Here is a 10,850-nt window from a genome sequence, read left to right on the forward strand (position 1 = left end):
ATATGGGTCTACATATTTGTGTGCTTGTGTATATATGGACTCTGATTCATATTCAAAACTCACTGAGGATTTTAAATGGGCAAAAGTTGCTGGCTCACTGTGTTTCACCTTTTTATTTTCTTTTATCTGTTTTTATGTGATTGGAGATTTCTCCTTCCAAAACTCTAGAAAAGGTAATGCATCCATAAGTTGTGTTTATTGTTGCCAATAAAGCAAAGTTAGTCTTCACTGCCTGGTTTCAGAATTGCAAAGCATTTTATAACGTTTATAAAAGTGTACATTTAGGTAATATGGTAAGTTTAACTGACATTGGTTGGATGCTTGTCTGTGTGGTGCAGTGGCTTGTGTGCTGCATGTCCACGTGTCTATGCAGGGTTTTGGCATCTCCTAGATTTGCACCTTGAGAACTGTTGTGTAATTTGGGCTGACTCAGCTGTACCTACATGCACTGAACAAATATGTATGCAGGAAAGCAAATGTAATCTACTTTTCTTCCAGCAGCTGGTAGTGCACTGCCTGGCTCCCTGAAGAACTTGGTGCAGATCTACTCCCCTGTAAAACAATGTCATTTCTCCTACGGTGTCCTCGCAGCATGTTCTGGGTGCTGTCAAGGCACGTTAGGTTGCATCAGATCAACACTGGAAATTCATTCAAGACGTTTTTCCATGCTCTCTGGTGGCTGCTGTTGGGAATAGTCCTACTTTGTTCTCCAGCACATTGTTCAGTTTTTAAAATTGGACTTCTTGGACCCTGGAACTGTGACCCCTTCTTTTCCAAAGCCTTTCCCCATGTGGCTGCCAGGTTAGCAGTGGGACGAATAAGCAAAGACCCTTCACTAAATCTTGGCCACAGGCTGGATTATGTGGTCCTGCAAGAGGAATGTGAGACAACAAGGGCTCTGGTTAGATTCATTGACTTTAGAAAGCTTTCCTCAGCTTTCATAGGCCCTCTGAACCCTGGCTTCTGTGAGGTGGCTACACTTTTAGGGGAAAACTGGAATAAAGCCATCTTCTCATGGATGTGCATCAATTATAAACTGGATTCCAGCATCCAGAACCCTACATTTGCACGGACCCTGCCCTCTCCAACACGAGTTTTGTTTACAATAATGAAATATTTTAACTGGGCTTATGTTGGGATCATTGCTTCCAATGAGAATATTTGGATGGACACAGCCAACAAGTTAGCGAGTGCACTTAGGAACCAGGGGCTTCCTGTGGGCATTGTTACATCCGTGCGTAAAGGAGAAAAAGGCATTGAAGAAACCTGGAATGAGATTAAAGCAGTTGATGGCATTAAAAGTAAGTGTTCTGAATCTCATTCCGTTTTTTAAAATTATTTTCTCCAGGATAGGACTACATTGTTATCCAATGGGCATAGCTTAGAGAGTGAAAGACAGACTGAGAGAGTCAAAGTTGTTCAGCCTCGAGAAGAGAAGGCTCTTGGGAGACCTTACAGCAGCCTTCCAGTACCTGAAGGGGCTACAGGAAAGCTGGGGGCATGGAGTGATAGCACAAGGGGTAGTGGTTTTAAACTAGAGCAGGGGAGGTTTAGATGAGACATTAGGAAGAAATTCTTTACTGTGAGGATCGTGAGACACTGGCCCAGGTTGCCCAGAGAAGCTGTGGATGCCCCCTCCCTGGCAGTGTTCAAGGCCAGGTTGGACGGGGCTTTGAGCAGCCTGGGCTGGTGGGAGGTGTCCCTGCCCATGGCAGGGGTTGGACTGGATGAACTTTAAGTTGGGTTCCAACCCAAACCATTCTGTGATTTTGTGATTCTGTGAAATATTCTAGTAACTTAAGTAAAACAGAATTTTATCTCTGATCTTAATGGACCCAGGACTTCAAGTAAAAGAATGTTGGTCATTTTGATGTGATGGAGATAGGGCAAAGTAATCTTCTACAACATAAAATACTGGATCCAGTTTGTCCAAAAAGGCAATATTTAACAGACAAGTGTTTGTGCTTTACCCTGTCAGGTGTAAAGAGGGATTTATAGGAAGGGTTTTTATTTATAGTGTTTTGGATTATGGATTTTCAGAAAATCATAGAATCATTATTCTATAAGATTCAAAAATCGCATGCTTTGATGCTGTGTCCTTGCTGCCTGTGTTCAGTGAAGGTATCAGAAGTGAAATCCAGTGTTACACACCACTTACTAAAGCAGTGGTAGGGCCCTTGTTGATGTAGTAAAGAATAATCTGTTTTCTCTCCAGAAAATCTGGGAACAAAGTAATGTTTTTCTGGTTCAGAGCCTTGTTAGGAAGTCTGTGATAGAGCTGTGGATGTACAACTCTGCAGTCAACACTGTGAATCCAAATGAGGATGCATTTTAGCTAAGTCTTTGACTTTTGCCAAAGACTAACAAGGTTAGCAAGGTGCTGTCCAGTTTGGAGTTTTATCATTGCTCAAATCTATACCTGAGAACAAATCCACCTTGGGTGCGTTCATCTCATCACCATGTGAGCTAGAGATGATTGGCTCCTTTCATAACCAATGAAGAGAACCAATTCCTCTTCAAACATGATTTATGTGACCAGGTCTCTGCTATAGTATAGGATGAATCGCTGCCTAGAAGCATCCGCTTCTCTCATGTAATTCAGCAAGCTGAAAATGCTCTTGTTTGCTTCAGCTTCTACTTTGCCAAGGATACTTTTTGTCCTAAGGAGAGACCACAGCTACTCTAGACATTCTTCTCCCTCCTTTTAGTAGCAGGTTTAGTAGCTGACGTGTTTCCTTTGCAATTTTCCTTCCCATCATTGCCCTACTTCGCTCCTCTCACTGACTGAGTTTTGGAATGCTGTCTCAGATGAAAGATCAGGAGTGCTTCCTTCCATGAAAGGCCAGTGAGCACTGTGGAGAGCCTGTTGAACAGATACACCTGTACTTCAGGTCTTCCCACCAGACATCGGGACATTGGCTCGATGAATCATTAATGTTAAAATAGACCTCTAAGATCATCAAGTCTAACTGTCAACCCAACACCACCATGACCACTGAACCATGTCCCAAAGTGCCACGTCTGCATGTTTTTGAATATCTCCACAGATGGTGACTCCACCACTTCCCTAAGCAGCCCATTCCAATGCTTGACCACTTTTTCAGTAAATATTTTTTTCCTAATATCCAATCTAAATCTCTCCTGGCACAACTCGAGGCCATTTCCTCTCATCCCATCGCTTGTTACCTGGGAGAAGAGACCAACCCCCACCTCACTACCCTCTCCTTTCAGGTAGTTATAGATGGCAATAAGGTCTCCCCTCAGCCTCCTTTTTTCCAGGCTGAACCTCTCCAGTTTTCTCAGCTGCTCCTCATCATTCTTGTGCTCCAGACCCTTCACCAGCTTCGTTGCCCTTCCAAAAGACACACTCCAGTGTCTCAATGTCCTTCTTGTAGTGAGCAGCCCAAAACTGAACATAGTATTTGAGTTGCGGCCTCACCACTGCCGAGTATATCTCTCAGCAAATGGCAGTACAGGACCATGACTTCCCATCATGTTACCCTACCCTTCACTTGTGTGAGAATTTCTCTCCACTCCTTCTCTATGGCTCCAGGAACAGATAATGCCTACAGCCTCCTTTGCTAGATGTTGCAGACCTCCAGAGGTTGAACAAAATTAGAGTAGATCCCAGCTTCCTCAGCATATTATGTTGGTTCAGGGTCCATTAGAGTCTGACCTGATACAGCGCTTCAGACAGTTCTTTTATTGGGAGAGTGAGTTATTTTTTATTGAAAACCCCACATAGATTAACTACACTGCAATTCTTGTGTTTCAGTTATACTTCTGTGCATGCATTCTGTGCTCATTGGAGGGGAGGAACAGGCCACCTTACTCACAAAAGCTCTGGAAATGGGACTGGCAGATGGAAGATATGTCTTCATTCCATATGACACTTTACTATACAGTCTTCCTTACCAAAACAACTCATTCAACATCTTTGATAATAATAGCAAGCTCCAGGAAGCATATGATGCTGTGCTGACTATTACACTGGACTCTGGAGAAAGGACTTTCTATGATTCATTAATGGAAGCTAAAGAAAATGGTGAAATAATCAGTGATTTGGAAGCCACCCAGGTAAATATTCTTCCTCTTGAGCTTAACTGAGACCTGGTAATGGGAGACATGAGGCAAGCAATAGTTATAGAGAAAGTATAGGTGAGAGACAACTCAAACTGGTTGCTTTTATTTTGAGAAAAAATATACTGAAAGTTGTATGTGAAAGTTGGATGTGGTCTGCATTCATTTGGAAAGGGTATTTCTCTTAAATGTCTGGCAATCTAACTCAGTTGGTTCAACTGCAGGACTATGTTGGAAATTTGAAAGGAAGGGGTTGTCTCTAAGGCTCTCAAGTCTTTGCTATGTCGTAACTGCAGTAGGCTCAACCTGAAGAGGTGTCTCCTAAGGTGGATAAATTCCATGGAGTTTTTAAGGTATCAGAGTGAGACGTCCACATCCCTTAGAATTTTAGGGCAACGCAACAAATTAAATACTGGATGCTTGTAGAGGGAAATACTTAGGATGACTGCTGCCTCATTCTTCTTAGTACTATATTCAAAGTTATTCTTTGTCAGCAGAATTATTTAATGTCACCAGTAGCTGTAAAAAAATCAAATCAGGTGCTGTCTTGGAGACATTACAAGAAGAATAAGGGAACCTGTCATGCTGATGAAGAAATGCAGGATTCAGCTGAGCTAACCTTCCAATCTCACGATGATATTTCAAAAAATTATAAGTACTTCTAAGGCATGATTAATTGGATCTGCATGGATGTCTGCTTTAGGAGGAGACAAATCATGCCTTGAAAAGATGAATTTATTTCCCTTCACTATAATGAGAGCCCAAGTTAACCTTACTGAGTGTAGGATTCTTCATGGTAGGTGTCTACATCTGGTTAATGAATCCCACCACAGATGTCAAATTCTGTGGCTCCCAACACCACTCCTGATTTTATCACAGATGTATATGGTTATTACCTCTCTTCACCTACCAACTGTGACTGACCATGTGATTGCAAAAGCCACCATGTGTATTTTCAGGGTAGGGTAAAGTCATAGGTTCCTAAATTGAGTCTAGCACAGAAAGGGACAGTGCAGGGAGAAAAGGCCCTGGTGTCTCAGAGAACAAATTTGCTGTTATTTTGCTCTGTGTTTTTTACATCTAAGGAATAAACAATGTCCTGACAGAGAAGACTGATTCTTTGAGCATGACATTTTTCCTGCCTGGGTAGGGAGGTGAGCTTCTGGTTTTGATCTTCTGTTTGCAGAAGATGTTTTAGTACAGTTCTTTGAAGCAACCTGTGACAAAATGCCAGCTGAACAGCAGGCTCAAAGTCTTGACTCTTCCCATGATAAAGCAATTTTACATGGTTTTAAAAATATTTTGAAACTGTATTTTGAGAAGCAATCATAAGAAAAGACAGATATTCAAAGTCACACATATATTTGCTCAATCCAGAGCTACTTTCAACCTGAGATTCATTACTCCATAAGCCTTAATTCTCAAGTGTTTCAGTTCTTGAGTTTACAGCTTAGCCAGTGGGACATTTTTTGCCACAAATCTGAAACAGGAAGTTAGCACCAGTTTATCCTGACATCAATTTCTCCTGTATTTTTAGGTTTCTCCACTTTTTGGAACGATCTATGATGCCATTTACTTTGTGGCAATGGCTATAGACAGTGCTCGGAGGAAAGGAGTCAGAATCTCAGGAGCTAAAATAGCTGAGCACACCAAAAACTTCAGTTTCCCTGGATTTAGTCACCAGATAGAAACAGACAGCTGTGGAATGGGGCTGAGCAACTACATGGTACTGGACACAGATGGTCGTGGGAACCAGCTCTTCCCAACTCACTTGCTGGACATGTCTTCAGACTCTGTGAAGGCCCTAGGCCAGGCCATCCACTTTCCTAGTGGAGCTCCACCCAAGCCAGACTCCAGCTGTTGGTTTGATCCAGATGTTCTCTGCACTGGAGGTAAGAAAGACAAAAAAACCTCAGGGTCAAATGGTATCGGGTCCATGCTTCTTATTTATTTCATTTTTTCCCTTACTCCAGGGAAGACTACCCCGGAAAAAAAAAACAACTTAAACTCAAGTATTTCATATCAGTATGGCCAGTCATCATGCTGTTTGTAATGGGAGTTCTCTACAGAGATCCCACTGTTGGACCACAAGGGTCTCTTATTGCTTGTTAGGCCAATAATGTTGTTGCCACTGTTTTGTGCTGGAAATAGTTTCCTAGGTCTAACATTCAGCATCTGCCTATTTTGATAGTTATCAATCTATGGCAGAGGCTCCAACCAACACCGTGTCCCTGTCCTTCTGAGGGTCAGGGCACTAAGAGGATTTGCATTGAAGACAGTCTAAGAGAACTGCACAACAACAGGTGCTCTACCACCTCTCCTGGGTAACCCCATCTTCTTTACACAGCTCTGCAGCTTTAAGGATAATCAGAGCTCACCTCATCAAGAAAAGATGATAATCATTACTCAAAATAATTTGAGTTGCTGTAGACAACAGAGGTGGTATTTGAAGACTTAGGGGCAGAAATATCTGTGCCGCGTTCTGGATTTGCAAGACTGGGCACTGGTTTTACTTATTATTTTTAATTTGAGTCAACTGTGGTGCAGTTTTAAAGTCCACAGGGAAGCCAAAATCTCAGGGTAGGATACTTAGCCTCCACTTGACATATTTACTTATAATAGTAAGCGTTTACTCCTGCTGCTCCAGGATATGACTTAAAGAGACAAAATTAACCACATCTACAGAATATCTCATTCAGCAGCTGAGAAAAACATTCCCCTTGGCTCAGCCATAGCTGGTTTAAATCAGTGTCGCTCCATGGAAATTGGAGATATACTGATCTTACAACAGCTGGCAAGCTATAGTAGAGACAAATATAATGCTACCATATATCTAATTTTACACTGCCACTAGGAACAGTGTAGCAATTTAGCATCCCATTGCAGTCTATGGAAAGATCCAATTGATTTGTAGAGATATCAGATTTTATGTTCACACCTTTACGAAAGCATAAAGCTCTAGGCATTTGTCAGTGAAGTGGTAATTTATTATTATTACTAATATCTCAGAGTCTGAATTTTATGACTAGAATTAAATCCAAGCCTCAATCTGGCTTTTATATGGAGTTAGGTTTGGAACAGGGTTGGATGTGAAGCTGCCAAACTGCTGTTGTTCCTGATCTCAGGTCCACCAGGATCAGGTGTTCCCAGTACATGTGTACATGCACACACATGGTACAAACACAGCCAGCAACCAAAAGACCAGCTCAATCAGGAGAACAATGTGTTTACAGGCACCATTACCCACAACCAGCATTGCTGAAACATGGGCAACACAAATGGCCTGGTCCTTGTCTTAGACACCACTTAATCAGGCTCCAAGCTTGCTAGCACATCTCACAACCCCAGCCCATGTACACACACACAAATGCAACCTCTGGTGAATGGTCTAGACATCTAATTCCCCCATAGCCAGCTCTCAAACCTTCTTGTCTCTGCAGGTGCCAGTCTCCAAACCTGTAGTATATCATGGGTTGCAGGCTTCAAGACCTTACATGTTGGTTAGGCTTACTTGGAATCAGCAAATGTCACACGCAGGCAGAATAAAGCGCTCCTTTAACCAGGGAAAAAAAAACAGGAATAGAGGATAAGAAGATGGTAGGACTGTGATAATCAGGTTCAGGGTTTGGGTGGAAAAATGCACAAAATACTTATGTGAGAGCAGAATTCCCATGTTCTCCACTATCCCAAGCTTGAGCCTCCCCAACTCACTCCCATCCTTCCTTTTCCCCATGTTTTCCCTTCCCCTAAACAACCCATAAGAAGTTTCATATATTCCCACAATCCCCTTAAAGCATCCTCTAATGAGTTTAACACAATCTCACCAGTCCCCTCAAGTATGCTGTAAGTTTGCTCTTTCCCATGAGCCCCATGATAACCTTACTTTCACTTCTGATTAGTTATAAAATTCTGGTTGAGCTCCCTCAGGGCTTTGCATCCTTCCTGCAATGGCCCATCCATCAATGACATGAGTGCTCTGGTTTTTGGTATTGCCTTAGCTATTTCCTAGTCCTTAGGGTTTGTTAATCTGGGTGTTTATTTTTCACTTCTCTTGTTCTTTCACTGTCTCTCATTCACCCCAGTGAATTTTGTGGTCCAACCAGCTCTTGCTCTCTGCTTATCAGATGCTGCTTCAGTGAATTAAATTGGGTGGACTTTGGATGTTTTCCAGCTGTGGAAGTGTACTCATGTCATAATGTGTAACTGTGACCATACTTCAAGCAAAGGACATGATCATTGAGAGACCTTTTTCTATTCCTTGGTTTTCTGCACTGCCTTTCAAGTACCACCTTGCCTTAGAGTCCTCTAAAGTCTGGCCAAGCACTTGTGGGTTATAATATGGAATGGTAATAAGCAAAATAATTTGTCTCAGGCTTTTTCTCAAAGGGGTTTTGTTCAGACTGCAGAGTCTCTGAGGACTACCTGAGGAATCTTAGGAGACAGCACCAATAAAAAAGCCCTGATTGAATACAAAAGAGTGCAATAGCAAACTCCACATTATTCCTACCACCTTGTGGTCTGGGTGACAGACTCTCTTTGAAAATGTTGGGATGCTATGCAGAGATGTGAGACAGGTCTTTCATACCCTTACACTTCATCATTGGTTTGTGCAGGAGGCATTTTCTTCTTTGTCCAGCAACAAAGCCAACCCATGCCCTTATGAGTGGGCTATTCAAAACTCATTGTCTCTCCAGTAACAAGTTTCCCGACAGGTGACCAAAGGCCCAAAGTCCTACGTCTCCTGTGAGTCTGCCTCTAAGCTGATCCAGTCCCTCCTTTTCCATGGATCTAGCATTGTAGAAAACCTTCATAGGATGTGTTCTTGCTTCACACTTGCACCAGTCCTTCTGGAGAGAGACACATATTTGGTAGCTTCCTTGCCCTCCTGGAGATGAACATCAGGTTGCTGTCACCTGCTTTTATGGGAACTTCAACACGCTGACTTTGTCCATGCATGAAGAACAAACCTTGGCCTCCAGGCCAGCTTGGCATGGTCTTGCTCATTCCTGTATTCAAGGTGAGCACCTCCTGGAGAAAGCTGGCTGTGTCTCCATTGCACTTTGGAGTGAAACCTTGGTCTACATCCACACTGTCTGCAAGGTGGAGAAATGGATGTGGAGTATCCACTCTACTGTGACTGGATTTCTTCTCAGATGGAAGTGTACAGGGCTAGTTCCTAGCTGGAGCATGAAAGCAGAGTGACTTTTTATGCAGAAACATAGTATCACAGAATTACAGAATGGTTTGGGTTGGAAGGGACCTTAAAGCTCATCCAGTCCAATCCCTGCCATGGGCAGGGACACCTCCCACCAGCCCAGGCTCCTCAAAGCCGCATCCAACCTGGCCTTGAACACTGCCAGGGAGGGAGCATCCACAGCTTCCTTGGGCAACCTGTGCCAGTGAGTGTGTAAGGATGATCAGGGACTGGTGCCCTGGGCTGAAGCAGAAAGTAAGTCCAAACCTGGCAGGAAAATTTCAACTAAAATGCTCTGTCTTTTACTGTAAAGGACACCAATTTTCAAAATTGTCTGCAGCTTTCACTGGGAAGCTCTAAGTTTCAGTGCTTGCGAACAGGCCTGTGATTTAGGTGCAAGCGTGACATAGAGTTATGAACCTTTTATCAACCCAAATTTCTCCATGCTTGTTTGTGTTAAAAGGTCTCTGAATACAGACAGAATAAAACAGAAATAAATAGAAGAGACAGAGACAGCAAACAGTTCCTGCTGGAATTTAGTTTATTGACTCACGTTGGCTTACCTTGGCTCTCTAGCAAAGACACTCACGAGCAAGGTGTCTGTCTCCAGTACTTTCTGTCGGTGGGCCTGTTGAGGAAGACATTAGCTTTCTCCTCCTTCTCTTCTGCTCTTTTCAGTGTTAGAAATCTGTAGCAGGGAATGAAAAATCCCAGATGGGCTGGTGACTCACACTGGCAGTCAGTTTGGTACCACATGATAGAGATTTTTCAGAGTCTCAGTTCCTGGAGAGAAGAGGGTCAAATGTTCAAAAGTTATGAACTCTGTAGAAGCTGCCTCTAAATCTTAATACTTCCCTGTGAGTTCAGTCTTTATTTACTTGAACAAAAACTATTTTTCCACTGATTCAAGGCTCTAGGTCTATTATAGAGAAAAGTGCATGGAAGTGAATAATCAAAGTAGTTGCATTCTCATGTAAATACAGTCAGTATTTGTATATTCACAAATTAACATTGCATAAAAATTGTTTGATTTCCTGATTCTCCTGGCTGAATATTTGACTTTGTAGTCTAATGATCTGATATGGATAGCTTCAATATTATTGCCTAAATCAAAGGGATTTTCTAATTCATTGATTCTTTTCCCCTCTTTGCACAGGGATTGAACCGACATTCATGATTTTGGGAGTGATGCTGTTATTTGCCCTGGTGCTTTGTGCTGCAACCCTGGCTTCTCTCATCAGGTGAGAATTGCAGTATGTATTTGAATTTGTGCCAATTTTGGCTTCTGTGAGAGACTTACACTTGAATCAGCAATTGGGACCATGTGAACACATAGTAGATTTGACTGTGGTCTTTGCTCTCTAGCCACTTATCACTTCACTTTATTAAGCGATGGTGACTTGAGCACTGTGGTCATTGGTTCTGCAGTCTCAGGAGGATCCATTTTACCCTTAATCCAGTCCAGGTTTGGAAGAACATTGCAGTCTATTTCTGGAAGGATTAGCTGCATGATGAAGTATTAGGAAGGTGACTATCACTTTGGAAGTGCGAAGTGTGCCATACAAACCAACAGCAG

General features: G+C 42.5%; 1 protein-coding gene across 1 annotated transcript in view; it reads left to right on the forward strand.

Moving 5' to 3' along the window:
- The first annotated feature begins 562 nt into the window (after positions 1-562).
- GUCY2F (guanylate cyclase 2F, retinal) overlaps positions 563-10,850 on the forward strand; it is a 43,319-nt gene continuing 33,031 nt past the window's right edge. The window contains exons 1-4 of the mRNA XM_010193353.1: positions 563-1,301; positions 3,776-4,077; positions 5,618-5,972; positions 10,431-10,515. Coding sequence (XP_010191655.1) covers positions 563-1,301; positions 3,776-4,077; positions 5,618-5,972; positions 10,431-10,515 — 1,481 coding nt within the window. The remainder of the gene's footprint in view (positions 1,302-3,775; positions 4,078-5,617; positions 5,973-10,430; positions 10,516-10,850) is intronic.

This window comes from Mesitornis unicolor, unplaced genomic scaffold, assembly GCF_000695765.1.
Source record: "Mesitornis unicolor isolate BGI_N332 unplaced genomic scaffold, ASM69576v1 scaffold6161, whole genome shotgun sequence".
In the NCBI taxonomy this organism is placed as follows: domain Eukaryota; kingdom Metazoa; phylum Chordata; class Aves; order Mesitornithiformes; family Mesitornithidae; genus Mesitornis; species Mesitornis unicolor.